At 31.2% G+C, this 26,422-nt stretch overlaps 1 protein-coding gene across 4 annotated transcripts in view; it reads right to left on the reverse strand.

Moving 5' to 3' along the window:
* Positions 1 to 17,262: 17,262 nt before the first annotated feature.
* The window catches only part of LOC108331394 (protein translocase subunit SECA2, chloroplastic), a 38,818-nt gene continuing 29,658 nt past the window's right edge, over positions 17,263 to 26,422 (reverse strand). For 2 of the 4 annotated variants that reach the window (XM_017566038.2, XM_017566037.2), the window contains 8 exons: positions 21,867 to 21,946; positions 20,307 to 20,361; positions 20,155 to 20,224; positions 19,847 to 20,036; positions 19,647 to 19,770; positions 18,159 to 18,233; positions 17,712 to 18,086; positions 17,263 to 17,624 (listed from right to left, as the gene is read on the reverse strand). In XM_017566038.2, the coding sequence (XP_017421527.1) occupies positions 17,922 to 18,086; positions 18,159 to 18,233; positions 19,647 to 19,770; positions 19,847 to 20,036; positions 20,155 to 20,224; positions 20,307 to 20,361; positions 21,867 to 21,946 (759 nt within the window). In that variant the 3' untranslated portion in view covers positions 17,263 to 17,624; positions 17,712 to 17,921. Of the gene's footprint in view, positions 17,625 to 17,711; positions 18,087 to 18,158; positions 18,234 to 19,646; positions 19,771 to 19,846; positions 20,040 to 20,154; positions 20,225 to 20,306; positions 20,362 to 21,866; positions 21,947 to 26,422 lie in introns of all 4 variants that reach the window. The other 2 variants (XM_052875683.1, XM_017566036.2) reach the window with 2 other exon arrangements.

Here is a 26,422-nt window from a genome sequence, read left to right on the forward strand (position 1 = left end):
GCTCAACTACTCTACGAACCAAAATCAAATAACACACCAACAATGATTCAGATTTAAACTAAGGACTCATGAAACCAAAACTTGGCTTGCATGTTGGCCAGAACGAACGGTTAAGAAAGAGAAGACTTACCAGTATCAGAACGCGGAAATGATCGGTTCAAAATGAAGCTTAAGACGCCGGGAACACTTAAGACGCCTGAAATGTGATCGGAGGAGAAAAATGGTGAGTTTTAGTAGAGAGAAAGGGTGCATGCAGAGTGAGTGCAACGAAGTTTTCAAAAATTCAGTTTTGCTTCCCACTTTAGGACGATCGTCCGCTCACTCGCTGTCACCTGTCTTCTACTATCTGATTTTCGAATCTTCTACGCTTGACACCTGACGTTCGCGCAGAGGATTTCGAGTGCGTTTTTAATACTCTGACGGAGGGTTTTGGGTTGCGTTTTCCGAGATCTTTACAAATCATATGAGCATTACAAAATTTTTCCTTAAAATATTTTACAGCGATGGAAAATTTACATAATTTTCTTTTTCTTCTAATTTTCACTAAATCTAGTGACACTAGAATTAGTTACGTAAAATAAAAAGTTATTGACGCGAATTATTTGATACTTGAATCTTGTAATAAAAAAGTTTGATTTAATTGTATTTTGAAGTCTCTGGGTAATGAATTTGATTTTGGTTTTGCAATAAAAAAATTTACTTCCCTGATGTTAAAAAAATATTTTAAATTTCTAATTAAGTACTTGATAAGACCTATGTTTAATAATCACTTTTTGTTTAAAGACTTTTGTTAACTTTTGAATACTTCTTAAATATGTGTTTATTTCTAATTAAGTGTTTGTTTTTGTCGTTAACGAAATGACACTTGTCTCAAATTCACCCATCAACTTGTTTTTTGTCTTTTTCGATTTGGTAATCAATTGACTATTTCTTTTCTAAGAATAAGTTTACCACTGAGTAGGAGAAAATTGATTGGAGATGAAAGGTGTAAATTAATGAGTGAATAAAAACAAGAAAATGAAAGTAAAAATAAAATAATATCGTTGACAGCACAAATTAAATAATAGAATATCTAAATTAAAAGTAAAAGTATTTTATAATAAATTTAAGAGACTAAAGTGTTATTAGTTGATATTTGAGATTTTTTTATTGTTTTAATTGAATTAATTGGTTATGAATATTTAAACTAACTAATCCATGGATGGATGAATAGAATAGCGTGTAGGTGATGATGTATTGCCCTCTCAGTGGGGTACTCCCTTCATTTTGTCTCCTTCATCATGATGAACCTACCACACCACATCAACTTACCCATGCAACTCCTTTTCTTTTTTTTAAACGAATTTATTCTACTTTTAGACTTAAAATGAATTCACACTGTATAAACTAATTGTAAATTTTATTTTACAAATCCTTTTTATAAAATTAAATTAAATTTTAAATTTATTTTTTAATATAATATATACAGTTTAAGTTATGCTTTATTCTAATAAAATTTATTTAACCTAATATAACACCTATTATCAAAAGATTTATTATTTTTTTAAACAGGTAATAAAGCGAATTTATATGTAAATCTCAATTGTTATTTTTTAATTATAGAATTAAATATGTTTTTAGTTTTTTAATTTTTATTGAAAATTAAAATTAATTTTTCTTGTAAATTTAGATTAATTTAGTTCTTCATCTTTAAAATTGAGTGAATTTAATTATTTTAATTAAATTTTGTTAAATTTATTTGAGATTTTAAATATATTTCTTAATTAACATTGAGAAAAAAAATGTGTTCTAAATGTTATCATGAAATGTTTTTGAAATGTTAAATAAATGTACCAAAATTTAGTTAAAATAATTAAATCTATACATTTATAAAGTTGAGAAACTAAATTAGATCAAATTTTAAAAAAAAATTAATTCTAATTTTTATTAAAAATTAAGAGAGAAAACATATTTAATCTTTAATTATATTATAATTTAATCTTATATGTTATAAACTTAAATTTCAAACAAATTCTACTTCTCATGGAATGCGTTTTTAGACAGTTTCTCTTCAGTGTCATCGAATGACGGTAGACAAAATTAAAGACTTATCTATTAAAGGTCAACTATAATATAATCAATTAGGTACCACCTAGTTATTATTCATCGGTCAAAGTTAAAAGTTGAATGCCATTATATTTTATACTAATATTCTGATTGTCGTACGTGTAACTATTTTAACAGATAATGTTTGAATGTAGTGGGTTCAAAAAGTTAATTGCTTGATCATTATTCACCTTGTCTTCGTTTTTTTCACATGCTTTCGAAAGAACAAAAAGTTACAACTCTTTTAAGGTAAAGAACGTTCCCATGTTATATATATCAGTTATTATCATTCAACTTTTTTTAAGATTTATCTCCTCATAAAATTTCAGTGACCTTTTAGTAGTATTTTATCTTTTAATTGTGTCCTTTTTAAAAAAAATAAAATTAGAAGATTTGAATTAGAGAAAAGTTGGAAAGATTAAATAATAATTCTAGCTTGTCATTAAATCGACTTGGCTCAATTCGAAGACGTGTTGGTTTATTTGTAAAACACATTTATTTTTAAGTTGACATTTTATATATTTACCACGAAAACCTTTTGAAATATCGTAAGCACTTAGGATTATAAATATAATTTTTTAAAAAAATATAAGCATGGTCAACCATAATTTTCAAAGCTTTAACATAGTTCTTTTGGTCTTGCAATTATTGGTGAGAAAAAAAAACATCTAATTTTTATTACATTTTTTTTCTTACCATAACTTCCCTACTTTACTTCTTTTACACATTTGGTCCAAATTTTGAAAAAAAACAGAAGAGAGAAATGGATTCCAAAAGTTTGTGTTAATTTTGTCTATATTGCTAGGGTTTCTCACAGCAACGTGAATAAGATAACATGCAAAGTGCAGGAAAACTTACTTTGAAAGATCAGATTTCACAAATCTTCCATACGTCATTCCTTAATTATAGTAATGTTCATAATTTAGTTCATTTAGATCACTGCTTATCTAATAATTTCAGTAAATTTGTATGTTTTAGAATTTGATTATGATGACTTGGAATAACAATTGAAAGACGGAACTGAGATAATTAAGCAGCCGTTGTTTTTGGATTATTTGGATATAAGCAATAAATTAAATGTTGGGAAACATGAGCTTAATGTTGGTTTAAGGATAAGATGAGTAGGAAATAATAATTAGATTAAGACTAATAAAGTTAAGAGACTTAGATTGCTTGTTGAAGTAGCTAATACTTAATAGGGACAGAAACAATCTTTATTTTTCTCTTAGTGCCAAAAGTCAAGGCTGATTGAACTATGTGGCTCAGAACATCCATCGCTTTATTAGATTTTTGTTGTCCAAATATATTTTTCAAATATTTTTAATTACTTTAAGAGATTAAATTTGTACATAATTAACTTTTAAATAATAATATATTGAAGATTTGAAGTTGACTAAAGATTTCTTTACGTTATAATATATAGGAAAATTCACTTTGTTAATATTTTGTTATATATATAAGGAGTTTGCTAACGAGCGTTGGTCTGTTTTTCAGTTGGTACATTTTAGTAATGTGTACTGAATTTTAGTAGACAAAAATATCCTTATATATCATTGAATTCTAAGTTTTAAGGTTAAGAGTATTTTAATATTTTTCATTCTCAAAACTATAAAAAAAAAAAAAAAGAAACCTTCTAAACCCTTACTAACCTCTCTCATTCCTCTCAACCCTTTCTCTTTCATCTCTCTTACTCCAACATTTTATCTGTCATCCCTACTGCCCCAATTGAAAAAATCAGAAACACTTGCGGTTAAACAATTTGTCTTTGTAAAGAGTTGAGTCATTGACATATTCACCTTCAGGCAAATGTTCATTCAAGATCTCTTCAATTTCACCATCTTCACTAACCTATCTAATTTCATCATCTGCATATGTTGAATCATCACCCTCCAGGCCAATTACCAATTCCTTCGGATGTCATTATGCTTGTGAAAATTAGATAAAATTATATATCACAAAAATTATAAAATGAAAACTCATTATAAAATCTTTTTTTTGTAAGAAATTGTTATTTTTGATTTTTTCCAGGTCAGTTATCAATTCCTTTATACTTGTGAAAATTGGATAAAATTAGATAAGACAAAAATTATAAAATGAAAACTCATTATAAAATCATTTTTTTTGTAAGATTGTTTAACCGCCAGTATTTTTGATTTTTTTCAGTTGGAGCTACCATAGGATGAAAGAGAAAATGTTAGAGTGAGAGATGAAAGAGAAAGAGTTGAGAAGAAAGAGGGACGTGAGTAAGTGTTTCGAGTTTTTTTTTTAGTTTTAAGAATGAAAAGTATTAAAATATCCTTAACCTTAAAACTTAGAATTCATGATATATAAGTGTATTTTTGTCTACTAAAACCTGGTACATATTGCTAAAATATACCAACTGAAAAACAGGCATACGCGCCTTAATAAACCCCTGTATCTAATATTGGATAAGAGTTAAATTATAAACCACGACACAAGTAAATGAATATTTGTTATTTGTTCGGGGATGTATCAATGTCACATAGAAATTGTTGGAAAGTTAAGAGTTAAAGTCTTAAATTAAATAAAAATAAAAAATTGAACATTTTATATAAAAAAGACTCATACACTTAATGTTTAAAGTATTTAGATTAAAACTTATATAAATTATTTATGTATAAATTGAGTTTATATCTTATTAATTTTGTATCTTTCTATGAATCTTCCCCCAAAAAACTCTTCAAATTGGATGATTTATAGCATAAAAAAGTATTTATAAATCTATTTATTATTATTTCATTTATGAGAATTAAATATTAATATTTTTATGTTTTCTATGTAAAAAATATTAGTGAATAAAAATAATAGATTTAATACATATAAAAATTGTAATTGAAAAACTTGATTGATTACAAATTTATTCTCATGAAAATAATTTAAAATATAATATAGTTAGTATAAATTGAATGATTATTATTATATTGAATATAATAATAATAATTATTATTACTCGTTCCCTCTCCCAAAACATATTTGCAATTAAAATGATAAATTTATTTTGAATGACCTGTCTTTCCACCGAAGATCCGCATTTCCCCGTTAATCGTTTGATACAAACACAGTTATCAGCAACAATAGTAAAAAGTATAAACAAACAGAGACTTAATGTTTTCAAACTAGTTAAATGTATGTATGGGTATATAACTAAAAATTATCTTTTAATACAATTATATATATATATATATATATATACTTGCACTGAATTAATTAATAACATTATTAATATTTATCGTGGAAAAATATAATACTTATGACGGGAATATATAAGCATATATTTTTTATGAAGAGAAAAAATAATACTTATGTGAATAGCTTATTATTAAATAATTAATTTCTTTACTTTAATTATATGAATGTCTAAATAACAAAAGTTTGGGATGAAATATCAAAAGGTGGGGATGTAACTTAGATGGTAGATTGCTTACTGAGCATGTGAGAGGTACGGGGATTGATGCCCTGCATTTCCATTTTCGTAAATTCAAGTTTTTTTTTTAATTTTTATATTGTTTCTATAATTTGAAATATATTAAAATAATTATTTAAAATATAAATACTGTCTTCTTATTCTTTTTTACATTTTAATTAAATATATTTAATATTTTCATTTTTTAATTTGCAATTCAGGTTCTACTTTTGTAACATAAAGAATGTTTTCAATTGTTTTAAACCGTCTTTGTTATTTTTATTTGTCTAAGACTTTCTAATGTTTCATCTAATATTATGACATGTTTATAATTATACTTAAATTACTTATATTTTCATGAAAACATGTGGCGACGTAGCTAACATGATAGCATCTATAAATAGATGCATCTACAACATCTATTGATGGATGTTGTTATGATGAGATGATGAATGACAGCATCTATCGATGGATGCTGTTTTAGAAGAGGACGATGACTAGACATCTACTGATGGATGTTACTGACAACATCTACTGATGGATGTTACTGACAGCATTTACTGGTGGATGTTATGATGATGAAGATCGTGTCAAGATAGTGACGTTAAAGAAGCGCTTATAGGGGTTTGCTAACGCGCGTACGCCTGTTTTTCAGTTGGTACATTTTACCAATGTGTACCAGGTTTTAGTAGACAAAAATACCCTTATATATATATCATGGATTCTAAGTTTTAAGGTTAAGGGTATTTTAATAATTTTCATTCTCAAAACTAAAAAAAATAGAAACCCTCAAACCCTTACTCACCTCTCTCATTCCTCTCAACCCTTTCTCTTTCATCTCTCATTTCAACATTTTCTTTATCGTAGCCCCAACTGAAAAAAGATCAGAAACACCCGATGTTAAACAAATTCTTACAAAAAATGATTTTATAATGAGTTTTCATTTTATAATTTTTGTCTTATCTAATTTTATCTAATTTTCATAAGCATAATGACATTTGAAGGAATTGGTAATTGGCTTGGAAAAAATCAGAAACACTCGCTGTTAAACAATTTCTTACAAAAAATGATTTTATTATGAGTTTTAATTTTATAATTTGTGTCTTATCTAATTTTCACAAGCATAATGACATCCAAAGAAATTGGTAATTGGCTTGGAAAAAATCAGAAACACTCGCAGTTAAACAATTTATTAAATAAATGATTTTATAATGAGTTTTCATTTTATAATTTTTGTCTTATCTAATTTTCACAAGCATAATGACATATGAAAGAATTGATAATTGTCCTAGAGGGTTTTTTTAAGAAACTATGATTCAACATCTGCAAATGATGAAATTAGAGAGATTAGTGAAGATGATGAAATTGAAGAGATCTTGAATGAACCTTTACCTAGAGGGTACATTCTATATAATATTATAACATGTTTATAATTACACTTAAATTGCTTATGCTTTTATAAAAAAATGTGGTTCTTCCTGTTGGTTGCAAAACCAACAGTAAGTATACCGGTCATAGCATAACAAATGACAAATGATAAATATCGTTATCTTTCAAGAGAGGGACTTGTGCAACATATGATAACTCTTTTTTTCATAACTTAATAAGACAGTTAAAGTGCACAAAAATACAAGAAATTATTTTTGATAATTTTATTAAACAGTTGGTGTGCAAGGAATTTAACAAAGAGTATTTACAATTTGTTAAGATTAAAATTCACCCACTTCATTATCATGCATTCATAATGTTAAGATATGCTAAATATTCTATTAAGGGATATATTAGGCAATCAAATATTGTGTTAGTTATAATTTAGATATTATTATAATTTGTGCACTTGTCATTCCTTTAATTGATGAAGAATTATGGGATCATTGTATGTATATATATATGGTACTCTACTATTTGAAATAATACATCAGAATTATTCTTTAGACCTTTTAATATGGTATGAGAGTCAAACATTGATATCCTCTACAATATAGGAATCAATGCTTCTTTTTTTTCATTGAATATTTTTGATGGCTTCTTCCGATAAAAATCAATCAGAGAAACATGATTCTGAAACTTCTACGGCTTCCAAGAGTTATATTTCTACTATTGCCGGATTTGTGACCAAGTCAAGTATATCTAACTTTGCCCTTAATATTTCTGTTGTTACTAAGGGTAGTGATTGGATAATTGATTCAGGTGTTACTGATCATATGACTTGTGATCCTCATATATTTACTAATTTTTCCTCTAATGGTTCTAAAACTGTTATTATTAATGCCAATGTGGTCTCATCTCCTATTGAAGGTATATGTACTGTACTCCTCTCACCCTCCTTATCGATTTCTGATGTTTTATTTGTTCCTATATTAAACTGTAATCTTATCTCCGTTAGCAAGTTAACCAAATCACATTCTTGTGTTGCATTGTTTTACCCAATCCATTGTCTTTTTCAGAACATTCATTCTAAGGAGAAGATTGCTAGTGGTAGAGAGAGTGAATGATTGTATTATCTTTAAATTGTCTTACAACAAACCCATAAAAGAGGGTTGACTTGTCTTGCGAATGATCACATACAAGATAAAAACAAAAAGAAATTTGGTTATGGCATAAACGGTTGGGACATCCCTCTTTTGGTTATTTAAAAAAAAATATTTCCATCACAATTTCATAAATGCAACATTTCTGATTTTTTTTATGAAACATGTGTTATGGCAAAAAATCATCGTGTTGTGTTTCCTTTAAGCAATAAAAAAATTGATTTTCCTTTTTCATTAATTCACACAGATGTTTAAGGCCCTGCCCACAATCTACACAAAATGGGAAAAAATGGTTTATCAGTTGTATTGATGATTGTACTCGGGTAACCTGAGTATATTTGCTTAAACATAAAAGTGATGTTTGTGATGTGGTTCGTTCCTTCTATCATCTGATCATTACATAATTTAACACATCAATTAAGGTTATTTGATCAAACAATGGAGAAGAATATTTTAAGACTGAATTAATATAGTTCATGAACTCTAAAGGCATCTTGCATCAAACTATATTCCTTATTCACCACAACAAAATGGAGTGGCTGAGAAGAAAAATTGACATATATTAGAGGTGACAAGATCACTTTTGATAGATGGTAATGTCCCATCTCACTTATGGGGTGAATCTGTGAGCTCTATCGTTTATTTAATTAATCGAACCCTTTCTAGTGTGCTTAACTTTCGAAGGCCTTTTGATGTGTTGTTTGATCATTGTATCCTTCCTCCCACAGTTTATTTACCACCTCATATTTTTGGATGTGTTATATATGTTCACTTACACCCACATCAACGTATAAAGCTTGAAGAACGAGCGATCAAATGTGTTTTTGTTGGGTATGAATCAACTAAAAAAGATTATCGTGCTTACCATCCACCATCAAAGAAATTTTATATTTCTATGGATGTGACGTTTAATGAGCATGAATTTTTTTATGTTGATTCTCCACTTCAAGGAGACAATGAAAGTGAAATGCATAATCATGATGTTAGTATGTTTGATATCTCAGATATAAAATTATATTGTGAAGATAAATTATTGTGTGAGGATCATTCTGCAGGAAGTGAGCCAATCCTAAATATAGACACTTCTTTTCTGGATAATACAATGTTTTATGATCATAACCAATTGGCTCAATCTTCTCCACAAGTTCAGCTTGAATCTTCAGAGGTACCTTCTGATCCTATATCCGATAACACTAATTTAGATGAAATTGATCATGGAATTGATTATTGTCTGGTTGAGACCACCAGTACACCAAACACTGAGTCTACTAGTGTTCAATATATTCTTCCCCTTCGTTTTAACCGTGGTCAACCTCCAGCTAAATATGAACCAAACCTCTAAGCCAAAGTTAAATATCCATTAGTAAATATGTGTCATCTCACAGGTGATCTCAGTCATATACATCATTTGTATCTCAATTATCTTCAATTTCTATTCCTAGTAATATACAGGAAGCTTTAATAGATCCTAGATGGACCAAAGCAATGGTTGAGGAGATGACATCTTTAGAAAAAAACAACACTTGGGATCTTGTGTCCTTACCAAGAGGGAAGAAAACTGTGGGTTGCAAATGAGTCTTTACAATTAAGCATAAAACTGATGGAACTATTGAGAGGTATAAAGCAAGACTTGTGGCTAAAGGTTACACTCAGTCTTATGGTGTAGATTACTAAGAAACGTTCGCACCAGTAGCCAAGCTCAACATTGTGAGAATACTTCTGTAGCTAGTTGCAAACCAAGATTGGCCTCTTCTATAATTTGATGTGAAAAATGTTTTCCTACACGGAGAAATTTCAGAAGAAATTTATATGGATTCTTCAACAGGCATGACAGATTCAATTGAAATGAAGGTTTGCAAATTAAAGAAGGCTCTATATGGATTAAAACAATCCCCAAGAGCATGGTTTGAAAGGTTTACCAAGTCTATGAAGGCTTTTGGCTATAGAGCAAGTAACTCTGATCACACCTTATTTTTGAAGAGAGGAAAAGGAAAAATTACAGCTTTGATTATATATGTAGATGACATGAATGTTACAAGAAAAGACCAAGATGAGATTTCTAGTTTACAACAATACCTTGCATATGAATTTGAGATGAAACAACTTGGAAACCTCAAATATTTTTTGGGTATTGAAGTAGCTAGATCAAAACATGGTATTTTTCTATGCAAAAAAAAATATACTATTGACTTACTATCGGAAACTGGGTTGTTTGAGAGTAAACAAGTTGATACACCAATTGAACAAAATCATAAACTCTTTCAATGCTCAAATTCAGCAAGCATAGACAAAGGAAGATACCAAAGACTGGTAGGAAAATTAATTTATTTGTGCCATACACGTCCAGATATCACCTATGGAGTGAATGTTGTTAGTCAATTTATGCATGACCCATAAAAGCTTCATATGGATGCTGTTGAGAGGATTTTGAGATATTTGAAGTCTACTCCTGAAAAAGGAATTTTGTTCTCAAATCATGGAAACTTAAAAGTAGAAGGGTACACTGATGCAAATTGGGCAGGTTAAAAAATGATAGAGGATCTACCTCTGGATACTTTACTTTTGTAGAAGAGAATCTTGTAACTTAGAGTAGTAAAAAACAACCTGTAGTAGCAAGATTTAGTGTTGAAGTAGAATTAAGAGGCATGACACTAGGTGTATGTGAACTTTTGTGGATTAAAAATGTGCCATCAGATTTGGGCTTTAAACCAAATGAAGCTATGAGTTTGCATTGTGACAATACTTCAGCTATAGCAATTTCTCACAATTCTGTGCAACATGATAGAACAAAGCATGTGGAGATTGATAGACATTTCATTAAAGAGAAGCTTGAAGCTATAATAATTTCATTTCATTTTGTAAGATCAGAATTGCAATTGGTTGATGTTCTCACCAAAGGAGTGTCAAGAAGATTGTTTAATGAGTCTCTATTCAAGTTGGGAATGTGTGATATTCATGCACCAACTTGAGTGAGTTGTTAAGATATGCCAAATATTTTATTAAGGGATATTAGGCAATCAAATATTGTGTTAGTTATAATTTAGATATTATTATAATTTGTGCAGATTTGTGCACTTGTAAGACTCATGAAAAATATTTATAATAGTAAATTTTAGCATTTTATTAGTAATAATGATTTTAATGGATAGAAAATAGAAAATTATGGTAGAAAAATTTAAATTGTTGATATAAAATTATAGTAATTCTAGAAGGAGAGGTTCAAATTTTTGATAACTTATTTAAGATTTTTTTTTTTAAAAAAATCGAATAGTAAAAAGTAAATAGTAAAAAGTGAATAGTAAAAAAAAATAAAATAAAAATTGAAAGGATAAGAATTCCTATGTAGCATGGAAGGAGTTAGGATTAGATTTGATCAAGTGGATGATTAAAATATTATTTTAAAATAATATTAAAATAATAAATAATATTAAAATAATAAATAATATTAAAAAATTATTAAATAGTAAAATTTTTTACCTATAAATAGCCATGGGAGAGAAGAGTATTCTGCACAAAGAGAAGAAGAATCAAGTGAGAGCTTGAGAAATAGAGAAGAAAGAGTTAGGGAGAAATTTTTAGTTGCAAGAAGAGTAGAGGTTCTGAAGAGTTTTCGGGGAAACAAATTCGGAGCAAGAGAAGTCTGGAATAGAGGTAGGGGAGTTAACCTTCTAAGCTTTTATATTATGATTTAGTATTGTTTTATTACTATTCATGTCTTGAAATTCTGTGTGAATACTGTTAATGTTTACTGTATATCTATCTATATTGAATTTCGGTGTTAATATTATATGTTGTTGTTTTGAATTTGTAAATAAGAAATTTGTTAAAACTAGTTGAGAAACACTTTGGCTAAGGAAAGACTTGGTACTTAAGTTGTCCATTGTGACGCATCTCTCTTTCCTGGAAGTCTACTCGACAAGTTTTTAACTTAAATCTTGTTGAACAGATTATGTACTGTTAAACTGTTGTGGAATATATCTCGTTGGAATGAATTCATGTTATTGTGGTAGATACGAAATTATGAATTATAATTGTGATGGTAGGATAGAGGAATCTTAAAAACCGGAGTTGGTACATCCCTGATCATAGAGCAGCCTTGGTCCAATCGAGTAAGTTGTGACTAGTCATATGTACTAGCGTTTATGGTGAGTTTGATTCTTCTCCGGTGACCATTTATAGTGATATTTTAGTATTGTTAATTTATTTATACACTCATTTTTTATGATTTCTGTGATGATTGCATTTTATTTGAATTTATGCATCTGAACATGATATGAGTATTATGGAGAGATTTTGTAATGGTATAATGTGAGTTAAGGAATATGAGCATGGTATGAGTCTCGTGGAGAGATTCTGTAATGATATGGTATTTGTGTATATTTTGATGTTGAGGGTTCTGTTGTTGGAGGTTATCCTGATACTCTAATAATCATCCAGTCTCAAGTAGAGAAGGATGAATTATGTGGTGAGAGGGGCAGGAGGTCCTGGTCTATGTACCGGGTTTGGAAATAGTGTTGAGAACTAACCTTGTGAATGATATGGAGTATTTTAAAAGCGTATTTGTAAGAAGAAGTAAAAGTCATCATAAGTGCATAACCTCCCGTGACCGCTCATCAACGTATCATCCGGATGAGTGTCTATTGGGTATTGTGGTGTTTATTGGGTATTGTGGGACGAGTGTCTAATAGGAATTGTGGTATGATGGTATGAGGTTGTCTGATATAATTATTATATGATGTTTGTATCAAAGTAATTATGCATGTTTTATAAATTAATTGTTGCATGTTATCTCACCCTACTTGTTTGTGTTTGGATATGTATGATGATCGTATAATTCGTTATACGGGAGTAGATGAAGGAATGTCATTTGATCCAGTGCCAATGAAGAAAGAGATAGAAGAATAAATTAGAAGAATTCGAGTTATATTTATGAATTTGTAGTTGAAATCTGAGTTTAAAACATATGCATAGATATATATCAACTATAAATTTTCAAGTGTGAGATTACGGGATGTTACCGTAAATGTAATGTTACAATATATAAATTATGAATTATCAAGTGTGAGATTATGGGATGTTACAACACCTGTCTTTCCTTTAATAGATGAAGAATTATAGGATTCTTGTATGTATATATATGGTATTCTACTATTTCAAATAATACATCAGAATTATTCTTTAAACCTTTTAATACATAAACCTCTCAATTTCATCCATCAGGTATTCAGTTTCAGTTCTAGGTGCAAATAATATTTCCAATACTTCAAGATCCATAATTCATGCATGGATAGCTAAACCAAAGCAAGCATTAAACATAGAAATTAAATACTAACATGAATTGGAAAAACATATATCATTAACATCACAAAATACATAAGAATTCCATGTTTTACTACTAATCTCAACAAATAGGAAAAGTCATCCATGGTGGATAACTTATGGTTCTACAAAATTAGAGAGATAAGAAAGAAATTGAAATCATAGAGAGGTGCACAACCTTTCCCAAGGTTCTTTGTAGCTGTTCCATGCTCCAATTTGCTTTCCCTTCACATTTTCATTTCCAATTCATGACCCATCTTCTTCCTCAACCCAAAAGGGGCAAAATCACCATTGATTAAGCTTAAAGACCTAAGGAGGATAATGAAGAGCTTCCCAGCACTCCAAACAACCTCCAAGGGTCTCTCTTAGTAGCTATAGGTGAGGAATGAAGTGTAAGAAGAGAAGAATCCCCAAAAATCTCGTGAAAACCTAACTAAATACCCATTTTTTTTGTGTTTTTAGATTGATAGACTTACCGAATGAGCATCAATTCTTGCCCAGTGAGCTGAGCAACTCGTCCAACGAGAAAGTCAACTTGCCCAACAAGTGATCAGTGTCGGTCAATGCATGAATAATGTCGATCAAAACGTGAACATTGCCCAGTGAATAATGAATAGTGCCAAAGGAATACTTTTGTTTACTCATTGTGTTCGCATCACATGACTCTTATGACACCTAGTGTGGGTATTCACTAAAAATTAATCTTTTGTTGTTCAATAATGTTTCCTTAAGTTTCAACTTATTTTCCTCTGCTAGAATTGCTTTCTATTTTCTTATTTTACACTCAAAGAGAGATCAGAAGTAAAACAATCATGTACTAACTACTATACAAGAAAACACACTAAATTTATGGATTAAACAAGATAAAATTTATGAAAAAGTTAATTTATTTACCAAAATATAAAGACAAAAACATGTAAAATCAACCATTATTATATAAGATTAAAAAGATTATATTTTTGAAAATTAATTTTCTACTTTTAAATAATGGTTAGTGAAAATTAATAAAAGATTTATTTGTAATAGATTATTCAATTTATTTGAAAAAGATTATTCAATATCAGGTAAGTAAAAACTTAAAAAAATTATAAAATTTATGGATAAGATAGTAAATAAGGGGAATTGAGTAAGTATTCATAATAGAATTAAATGTATTTATAGATTTTAATTCATTGAATAAAGGTTCAGAAGATATAATTAGTTATTGAATACTTGTTTGATGTTACATTATAATTAAGTTAAAAAACAAATATATTCAAGTTTTTCAAATAACAAAAATATTGTTATGTATATTTGATTAGTATATATTTCCAAGTATCTCGAGATAAGATAGGTACATAAATCTTCCAAGTTCAAAAGTGTGTGTTGAAGGTGTGATTCTCATTGTACATTAATAAGGGGTTTCAACATTAATGATGGATTTTTACATCTTTGAGACAAACGACTTTTTAGGGGATCACTTTTTTCGTACTATGTTGCCCTAGGACACAATGTTTTATGTGAATTTATCAAAATCTCTGTGCGAGCATTGCTCTTTCGTCTTCTTCTCTTACATATCATCTAATATCTTCTTCTTTCTCTAATGTTATATTTTGACCAGATGGGAACCATTTATATTTGAAAAATAATACTTTAACATCCATAATTATTCACATTCATTTTATTTGATATTATTATTATTTTTATTTTTTATTTTCTTTTTTTAAAAAATATAAAAATTTACTATTTTGTAATTATTTTTACTCTTATAATATATGTGTCATTCTACCGTTATTCTTTATATTTACCTCTCACTTGCTTTGTTTCATTTACCCATCACTTCATATTAATACCTTAATTATGTTGCAAAAGCTATTTTAGTTTCCTAATTTTACCTTCTATCTAATAAATTTTCGTGGACAACTTTATCGTGATCGATTTCTTTTTGAGATATTTTACTTATTTATTATGTTTTTTTAGAAAAATAAATGGAAATTAAAAAGTAATAGTTTAAAGTAAGAAAAACCAATAGAGTAAAAGAAATACTTAAAAAAATCTATGAAAAAAAATTCAAAAACTTAAGAACCTTGATTAAAACTTATTTAACAAATTAATTAGTTTTAAGAGATGCTTGATTTGGTAAAGCAAGTAAGGTCTGGTAATTATTAGTAATGAGATATTGGTTTTACATTTATGTTTTTATGACGAGATAAATAAAACATCCTCTAATTATCTTGAGTCTATAACCTTTTCTACTTTAAAATATGATAAAAAAAATTAAAATTTAAAACTATTTTGAAGCTATCATATTACGTTAAAATTATAATTTTATACAACGGTTCTAACCAGTAAATAATTCTTAAACATTCAACTGAAAGAAGATAAAAAAGTGAGGATGAAAAATAAAAGAAAAGATACTTACTAAGAGAGACTCCCCATACCATCCTCTAAAGTTTTAGAGTAATTTATTATTTATAATAAAGTTAAAATTAAATTATGATATATAATTTGTGGGGCAACTTAAGTTAGGGTATGAGTGAGTGATTGCAATAGGCAGGAGAAATAAGAAGTGGTATAGAAGGCAGTGACCACAAGCATGTCATGTGTAATAATATAGCATAGCAGTAGCCAGTTGCCACCACAGACCATAATGAGGACAGCGCTATTCACGAAAGAAATGCGATTGAAGACGAAGCATATCCCCTCTACAAAATTATTCAAGATGCTACCACCTACTTCATCTCACCATTAATTTCAACAGACATTTCTTGCTTATCCGTTTCGATGCTTTGCCATGTACGCCAAACCAAAAACAAACAGCCGAATAAGTTAGACACAGAGATGTCAGTAGCATGAACCAACTTCATGCAATTAAAGACTTTCATTGCAACACTATGAACCCAGGCCTTATCCTATCAACAAGCTCACACAGCCTTTTCCAATTATTGCAGTTAAAGAATCCCGCATTTTAATCGATTTCACTTCTATTTCTCTCTACTCAATTAATCACCCAGCCTCCACTTTAGTGCAAGCTACATCACCATCGCTGTCACCTCCTCTAGTTCAATTAGTGAGCTCATACAAACCATATTAAAGGATAATTTTTCTGAAGGAGAAAATAACAAAGAAATAATACGAGACAATGTTTTGAAAAAACTACATACATTTACCAGGTAAAAATAATTCTTCTGCTATTTTCCAAATAATAACCAAGTCAAAAATAAATTTATAAATGTTTTGAAGTTGTTGTGATATTGCTACCCACATTCTCTTACGTTTACAGTTGTGCATAACTTTGATTTTTCAATTTTTATTCATCACTACACACAAGTTCCTATAACAAATAATGGAAAAAGCGTAATACAATATTTCCTACATCTCTGTCTGGTCAGTTTCTTCCTGCAGCTACTTTTTCTCCTGCATCCCATAGAAATAAACTTCTGATTTTGTCCTTTTTGTACTGTACAATAAAAATACAAAATAAATTGAGTTATACAATTTCAAAGTTTTCACAATCCGAAAGTCATTTTCTTCTGTAAAATATAGTATTTGAATTACAAAATCTAGTAGAAGTCAAAATGATTTTCAAAGTGTGTAATCTAAAAGTAAAAATTAATTTTCCCATTTTGTAATTTAAAAGTTATTAACTTTCAGATTACCAATCTAAATCATTTTTGGCTTTTGGATTGTACCATTTAAAAGTCTAAAATAACTTTTGGATTACAAAAGAATAAAATGGAAAAAAAAAAATTACAGAACTGCAGATAGAAAGTTATCACTAATATCATATGCAGTCCCAGCTAGAACGCAACAATCAGCTGGGTTATTTTTTAAAGATAAAAACAAATGGCTTAGAACAGGTATACAAAAGGCGCCCTCTAGCTGTAACGCAGGAAGAGAAATAATTTTCAAAAGAAAAATGAATGAACTACAAATGTAATTCATTACATTAAACATTATTTATGCTTAATATTTTACATTCTGTACTTTTTTGTATAAACTCTCCGGGATAAAACATGATCCTCTACGACTTCCGTTAGTCCTAAACATGATCCACAATGACCAATGTCAAAGAAAAAATATTATGCTGGATTGTGCATAACTTGAATAGCTTCGTGTTCTTTTTGGAAGAGCAATTTGGATGGAAAGGATATTTGCTCGCCGTATTAGGCACAGCTCTTGCTAAACTCCAGGCACCATCAGTCCATCATGCAAACGTCATTTTAATCATGTAAACTAAGCAAAAGCACTCAAATAAATAGGATCGGCTCCTTTGATTACTTCGCCTGTCAAAAAGGGGAAGGGGGAAAAAGTTAAGACCGTTCTCCAAGCCTCAAGCAACGCAGCTATTAAATTTCTTTATCTCGTGATACCTATGTAATAAGGTGTACGCTCATCTCAAGGTATATTCCTTGTAATTTTGATAAAGCAGAAGGATAACACTACTGGGAGGTGAAGGAACCTGTGCTCCAAAAGCCATGTAACTTTTTCGCATCTACACCACGTAAACCAATTGACTGATTGAAACATCATTAGCATTGCGCAAAAAATTAGCCTTGCAGAATTTTCTTGAATTATCAATTTCATGATAAAAATAGTTCATCAGATTCCATTGGAGATGTCCAATACCGCAGCAGTGCTTCTACAGTCAACCTCCGAGTGGCACTTAGCATTGAGATAAAAAACCGACAACCATCAATTTTATACTCTTCAAGAGGATTTCTATGGCCAAAGCTCCTAATGTTCACCTGCCACAACTCTGAGATAAGCCTTTAGCTGGTAAGAAAGCCAAAATATTTGAGAGCAAAAGGACATATTACCGCAGAGCTGAGTCTATTCATGTTTACAAGATGATCTCTCCAGAAACAATCAAGAGTTTGCAAAAGAACAGCTCTCTGTAATTAAGAAAATATTAAATGTAATAAATATTTTACTTTTAAGATAGAGAAACTGAAAACTCCAGAGATGGGGGAACAAGCAGCAACTAGAATAGAGTGAGCCAAAACAGATAATAGAAAACAATCTTATACTGTATATGGTATCAATGCAAAATTTACCATTTGTACAAAACGCATCAAAGGTTCTCCAAAATAGAAAAATGTTCATGTACAGATCCCTTTAAATCAATAGAAAGGGAGGAGCATTCATCACAGTAAAAAACAGAATCTAATACTAATTACTAACAACCATTGGGATGATTTTATTCATCATTACTGCAGTAAGACTCAATATTTCCTTTTCTACTTTAAAGCATAGGCAATGACTGTGTAGGCCGGTATGATTACTATTGGAGTATCATTTCCCTACAGTACAGATTTTGGATCATAGCTTTGTAAATCTAATATGTCTAAGTAACTGTCAAAAATAAAAATTTCATTGTGTTTGAGTGTGGATGTTTAGGATGGAAAAACAGATGGTAATACTGATGAGAAAATGGAGTAAAACATTAGGCACACTCACTTCAATTCCTCTTAACTCAAGGCAAACTATTGTTCTATGGGCTCTATGTTATTCCTTTCCTAGGTCATTATATCAAAATGGTTCTCTAGAATCTATTTTCAATTTTCATTGCCTAGTTGTAGCTGATAGTACAAAGGGTCTGTTTGCACAAACTTATCTTGAAACACTTAAAAAAAATGAAATAGGTTTTACCAAAAGCTTAAATTATGCATGAGTTAAAAATCAGATTTTAGAGAAACTCAAGAAAAAGTTTTACTAATTAACTTGTGCATAAATTAGTTTTTAGCTTATTCATTTCAAATTTTCTTTTAATTTGTTTCTACTAGAAGTATTTATGATTAATCTTAACATTGAACATACTCCCACCGATCCTTAATATAAAAGTTTAAAGCATAATTTACAGGTAATTGATAGTCCCTTTTACAAGGCATTTTATAGTACCTATGAAGCATTAGATTTCTGTTCTGTCTTTGTCCCTAATAAATATTAAGAATGTGTTTTTTTATTAATAAAGAATGAGAAGAGAATTTTAAAAGTTATCCATAATAAGAGTAAATTTGGTACATTGTTTTAAAAATTCAACAAAATCAACTGAATTAAATATTTTTATTGGTCCATGTGATTGTATAAGTCACTTACATCAAGGATCGGACCTGATGAAGTATCATGTTTTAATGTTTATGATTGGTTTCGAAATCTTTGAATGCAATTGCACTGAAATGAAATAATCCGTTTATGGTACTAACACAACTTTCTGTACGATTGAAGCTATTATTTACGTTAGTAAATATAAGGCAGGCAACAAAATGTTCAATTACAAGAAAAAATAGTTGAATAGAATATCTTACCTCAATTTCCTTTGCATGTGTCTCATCATAACCAGACTCTTCAACAACATGTAGATATGAAGCAATTAAAAAATCTCCAAGATACTTGCGAAGAAGATTAGAAGTGGTTTGATACTTCCCATTCCTACAATATGCTAATGATTAGTGACTATTAGAACTCCATTAAACTTCTATAATCCACAGTAAATTAAGTAGTTTACCCAATTAAATCATCTGCGCAAATAGCAAGCCATCGTCTTAATGACGAGCTCTTCCTGCGTATTCCCCTGAAGGCATTTGGAGGCGCTGGCAAATTTGGAAGAGAAAAGTTTACAATATCAACTGAACTCACATCATTTAGTAGCCCAAGTGAATTTAGCAAAGTGTGATCACTAATTCCTTCAAAAGATTCTGCTAAAAACCATTTCAGCGTGTCATAAGAAAAAGTTGATTTAGCCAAACACAGAAAGTTAAAGAGGTTGATATATTTGTGCAGGTGAAAGGGCTTAGTTGTAGCAAATAAGCCTACCATGCAACAGCTTTCCACCAACAGTCACGAACTCTTTCAAGAGCTTACTCAAACCCCAGCTACGTGGATGCTGTAAAATCCATTCAAAACAATAGATTAAAGGAATGGGTGGATAAGAAATATGCAAAATGCTATAGGAAAAGCTGAATCACCTTCACTGGATCAATATTATTGAAGACGATCTCGTCAACCACTGCTTGCATGTACCTATAGGTAGTGCACACAAATCAAAGAAAGAAGGGAGGAAAGAGCAGAAGAAAAGAAAATATAACTACATAAGAATAAATCTCAATCACAAATAGGTGAACAAAAGTCAATGATTCCTATTCCAGTCTCAACAGTCAACACCCTTGTAAGTAAAAAACCCAAGCTAATTCAGCATCAGTTTCTAGACGCAGGTCAGGATCATGTATGTTATAACTTTAAAGCAGAAAGAAAAGGTCCAAGAAGCTAACTCTTGTGTATCTTATAGAATTAATTCACATTTTATATTACTTATTGCGGCCCAACTCAGAATACGAAGGTAAAGTTATTATTTATATCATAGTATCAATATTAGAGTAGGGTTAGAACTTAGATTTTCAATGAATACAGGAAATTATAATTATGATAGTGCCAAAACCAAGTACACAAGAAATATCTGTTTCAGGCCAGGTTAGTGAGTCATATCAAGAATTGAAATTATTCATGCTCCAAAGAAATGATAAAGACTCGGAATAGACATTTAGCTGGAAAGATTGAGTCGGACCATACCTCAAATGAATTTCATCCTAATATTGAATAATAAAATAAGACATCAAAATGCCAAAATGTTTGAACAAATAGAATAAAAGACAAGAGACATTAAAATTTAAACTAAAAATAAATTAACCTGAAAAGTAGCTAAAGATTAAAATGAGAAAAGTGGTTTGTCCTACTATAACCAGTATCAATAACACCAGAACTTGAAGGTTCCCTGCGAACATGATTCATCATCCCCCACAGAATTTGTACTTAAGAGTCTAGCTTGTAATGTGAAGACAGGACAAGTTTTATATGCTGTATTTAATCCATATTTCTAGTTGATGTTAGATCAAACACAACTCGTGAGATTACCATTAATGCAACTCCCAAAGAGGCTGCAGCTAAGACTGGACCAGAGTGACAGCAATTAAGGCAGCTTTCCAACCCTCTCCATCCACCCACACATACACTTAGTCTACAAGCCTAGAGTGTGCCAATGTAGGTGGCCAACAGTGGATCTAGAATAAGACTTGATTCCATCATAGAAGTCAGACTTAAGACTTAATTAAACTCCACAAAACTTTAAAAAATGAGAAGTGTTCTAGTTTTATAAGCTCTATTTATGTCATGTCTCTAGTTGATATGGAATTAAACACTGCTTTTGATATTTCAATTGAGGCCACCAAAGATGCTGCAACTGAGGTAGGTTAAGGGTGACCTCAATCAAGGCGGCATTCCAATAATCCTTGATAGACATTATCAAATGGTAGGCACAAGATAGTAGGCAACTAGGCACTAGAGATTTAGAAGAAAGCTAACAATGAAACTCTAGGTCCAACCATGAGCTATATTAATTACAAAACAGAATCATCTAATTTAGAGCTAACTAATACTTTATAGTCATCTACAAGGCAACAATAATAGCTTAAATTACTCATCATATAAGTGCTTAAACCTAACAGCAACAATGAGAATTTAAAGGCACTCACCGGATTATGTGTTGGGAACAACTTTCATCATCTCCTGTTAAGATTAATTGCCTTAGGTCATAAACATGCTTTCGTTGCACCTTATAAAATAATAATACAAAAAAAAATTAGTTGATAATGATTTTGCATACTTGAAGATAAATTCCACAATTCTGTTCTTTATAAGTGGGCAAAATTTTACTCAATGACACACATATATATAGAGTTAAACATTTATGAATGTGACTCATATAAGTCGTCAGAAATTTATTTCTCAACGATATGTTAATTTTATTATACTGATTACTGAATAAATAGGAGATGGCACAAAAATTATATTTTGGGAGAATTAACAGACTGATATCCCTTAGATTTCTTTGTCCATTACTGCTCACAATTCTCCTATCAAATATTTGTTTATTAACCATGATTCTGTATGCTCCTGCAATTTCCATATTTTTAAGAAGCCAATATGATAGATAAGCTAATAAACTTCAGCCCCTTTTGGCCTTATTTGACCGTGCTCCTTTATTGGTTTATCTTGTATGAGAATATGGAACAATTCTACTCTTTCTTTCTCCAATATTACTTTGTTTCTCAAACATTCTCCCAAAAGGTGAATCTTTGCCTTGGATGTGCCAACTTTGAATTCTAAAGCTTCTTCTAAGGTCAAAACATTCTTTTATCAATACTAATGACATTCCGCAAGTTAGATGGCCCACATTTCTTTCTCTATGCTAATATATATGTCATGTAGATTTGAATCTGAAATTGTGCTTGTTTGTTTCTCCATTGCCAATCTATGTGATTCCTTTGGAATAAACTATTTTTTTCATTTTCAAAGTATTTGGTTTGTTCTAATTCATTTTATCAATTTCAGCAGATTCATTTTTAGGGGTTTGGCAAGAAGCAACATGAAATCAAGTAAAACGTGTGTTAGAGAGTGGAAAGTGTATGAAAGGAGGAGAAAACATTAATTACCTAACTCTTTAGTAGTTAGGTAGGGCTGGAAGTATATCTGTGTATATAAGGTAGAGTTGTGGAGTTGTAGAGTATGATTAAGTATATTCTTTTGTTAGTTGCAGGACACATTGTCCTGGGAGGGGGATTAGGCTCCCTAGTGACTGGCTGTACATGATTGTGGGAGATAATTCAATACAGAAACTATTCTTTTCATAGACGCATACCTGTGATTACTGTGTGTGAGTGTGTCTTGAGGGGGTTTCTCTTCCAAGAAACCTAACAACGTGTGCCAAGGAAAATGTGTGTTAAGAAGTGGATTTTAAGCCTAACTCAACCCCACAAAACCGGCTTGTAAGGTGAGGTTTTCACCCACACATATACTATAAATTGGCCTGATCTCTAGTCGATGTAGGACTTCCAACACACACTCTCACATAGAGGTACATACATCTCGTGCATGGAACTAGACATTAGTGGGTGGTTTGATAGCGACCCGATAGCAGGTGAAATGATATGCGTATGCCCAACAAACACGAATCTCGCTAGGATAAACTCTAACTTATGACTCTGATACCACGTTAATAAGAAGTGGGCTTTAAGCCTAACTCAATCTCACAAAACCGGCTTGTAAAATGAGGTTTGCACCTACATATATACTCTAAATTACCTTGATCTCTAGTCGATATGCGACTTCCAACAGTGTGTAAAACGTTGTATCTGTTTTATTTTCAAAGAATATAATACTATCATTGTAGTTGATAGTTGATTGTAGTATGTCGGTTCAATTGACACCAAGTGCAAACTTTTGCACCTACACATCTTAATAATTGTCAAATAGAATATGAAATTAAAAACCAACTTGATGGGGGGATCTCCAACATAGGCTCTGCCATGACAACCGAAAAGAGAGTCCACAAGGAAACAAATGTTGGGAGAATAACATTTTTCTCAACTTATTGTGTTTTTCAGGACCTTTGCCACTAGGGAAAACATCTCCTTATAGTCAATCCCATAAGTTTGGGTATATCCTTTTGCCACCAATCTAGCTTTATATCTTTCTATTGTATCATCTGCCTTATGTTTCACTGTGAATAGGGTGTAGATGGATATTCACAGTTCGAGTTGTTCTCACTTTGGCTGCTCATTTTGGATGAGACTTACACCAGTTGGATGAAACAAGGTATGCCTCCTAAAGAAAGCATTGTATTGTCTTAAGCAATTCCCTAGATGTCTTAAGCAATTCCCTAGAGCATGGTTTGGAAGATTTACAAATGCAATGGTTTCCTTGGGATACAGACAAAGCCAAGGAGATCATACTCTATTCATAAAGCACTCTTCTACAAGTAAACTCACTCTATTGCTTGTCTATGTGGATGATATGATTATTGCAGGAGATGATGAAACAAAAAAACTATCATTAAAAGAAAAACCGATAGCCCAATTTGAAAGGAAAGACCTAGGAAAACTCAAATATTTTCTTGGAATAAAAGTTGCTTACTCCAAGAACAGAATTTTCATTTCCCAAAGGAAATGTTACTTGATCTCCTCAAAGAAATAGAAAAATTGGGATGTTGAACCTCGACAATTCCTATAGAATAGAATCACAGAATTGCAAGTGAAGAAAGTGCTCTGGTAGAGAAGGCCCAATATCAAAGATTGGTAGGAAATTTAATTTATCTATCACACACAAGACTAGACATTGCTTATGCAGTTAGTGTAGTGAGCCGATTTATGCATGACCCAAGAGAGAGACATATGCAAGCAGTTGAAAAAATTCTCCAATACTTAAAGTCAAGTCCAGATCAAAAGGGAAGACACATGGACTATAAAAATATATATTGATGCTGACTATGCAGGTTCTATTACTGACAAAAAATCTACTTTTTGGGTATTGTGTGTTTCTTGGAGATATATGCAAGCAGTTGACAAAATTCTCCAATACTTGAAGTCAAGTTGAGGAAAGGGGCTACTATTCAAAAGGGAAGACACATTGACTATAAAAAATATATACTGATGTTGACTATGCAGGTTCTATTTGATACGTACCCAGGTGTTAGGGAAATCAATGAACCCTTGATTCAAGGAGGAGGAAATAATAAAAATAGGTGGGGCAGAGTTTATAAGAGGAGAGAAAAGGGTAACGTGGCTTTGTGAGGGAAATGTGTTAGTTAGAAGAAAGAGAAAAAGAGGATGGGTTGTTATATATTCTGAGGTGTAGGATGTGAGAGGGACACGTTTTGTTTTCGGTGGAGTGGGAGGAGAAGAATTATTACGATTCTTCTCAGGAGCTTGCTCTGGGTAGAGGGTCTTGGAACCTTCTGAGTTTTCTGTTTTATCATAATAGTGAATTTTCACCATTTCACTTTTCACACTTCATATTTTTTATTGTTCCATTTATCCCTAAAACTCTGATTTCTATCAATTGGTCCGACCTGCCGGATCAATATTTCCTTCTCGGAAACCATGCCACCAAGAAAGAACAATGTTCAAGGAGAACCAGCAGTTGAGGAGAATGAAGCGGAGCTTGTAGTGCGTAAGGTCGTTAAACTCAAAGCGGTGATCGAGGAGCTTGTGGCGCAATAGTTGCAGAGCCAAACCAACTTGGAGAAGTTGCGTAAGGATTCAGCAGAACAGATCGTAACCCTACGCAGAGAAGCCGCTGAGAACCAATCAAAGCTCCTTAACTTAATGTCGAAGTTCACCAATGTTAATGAGGGGGAGAACGAAGAGTTGGGGTCAGGATCGGTGAATACGCAGAGAACGAAAAGTATGAGACAACTGGAGGGGGACGATTTGACCGAATTTCGGCAATCGATGAAGAAAATAGAATTACCACCGTTCTATGGAGAAGACCCAGCGGGGTGGATTGCAAGAGCTGAAGTTTATTTTAACGTACAGGAGACACGAGAGGCAGTCCGGGTGAATCTCGCTTAACTTTGTATGGAAGGGAGCACGATTCATTTTTTCCACGCTTTATTGAATGAATATGATGAGTTAACTTGGGAAGAATTGAAACGAGAGATGTTGGAGCGATACGGAGGCAGGGGAGAAGGGAGTATTTATGATCAATTGGCTGCCATAAAACAAATAGGAAGTATCGAAGAATATATTACAAGTTTTGAATGTCTCATTGCCCAAGTGCCACGAATGCCCGATGAACAGTATTTTTCGTATTTTACGCAAGGGCTGAAGTATGAAATACGTGCGAGAATACGAAGCTTGCTCGTCGCACATCCTTTGGGTCATATCAGGCACAGCCAGAGTGCTTATTCGAGTCCAGTCATTTTGGTGAAGAAAAAAAAATAACAAATGGCGCATGTGTGTTGATTATAGAGCTTTGAACAAGGCCACTATTCCAGATAAATTTCCAATCCCAGTTATTGAGGAGTTATTGGATGAGTTGCATGGGGCCAAATATTTCTCTAAGTTGGACCTCCGTTTAGGATATCATCAAGTCAGAATGAGGGAGGAAGACATTCCAAAGACAACATTCTGAACCCATGAAGGTCACTATGAGTACCTTGTGATGCCCTTTGGACTTATGAACGCGCCGTCAACATTCCAATCTCTCATGAATGAAGTTTTTCGGACGCTATTGAGACGAGGGGTATTGG

Source organism: Vigna angularis, chromosome 4, assembly GCF_016808095.1.
Source record: "Vigna angularis cultivar LongXiaoDou No.4 chromosome 4, ASM1680809v1, whole genome shotgun sequence".
Classification (NCBI taxonomy): domain Eukaryota; kingdom Viridiplantae; phylum Streptophyta; class Magnoliopsida; order Fabales; family Fabaceae; genus Vigna; species Vigna angularis.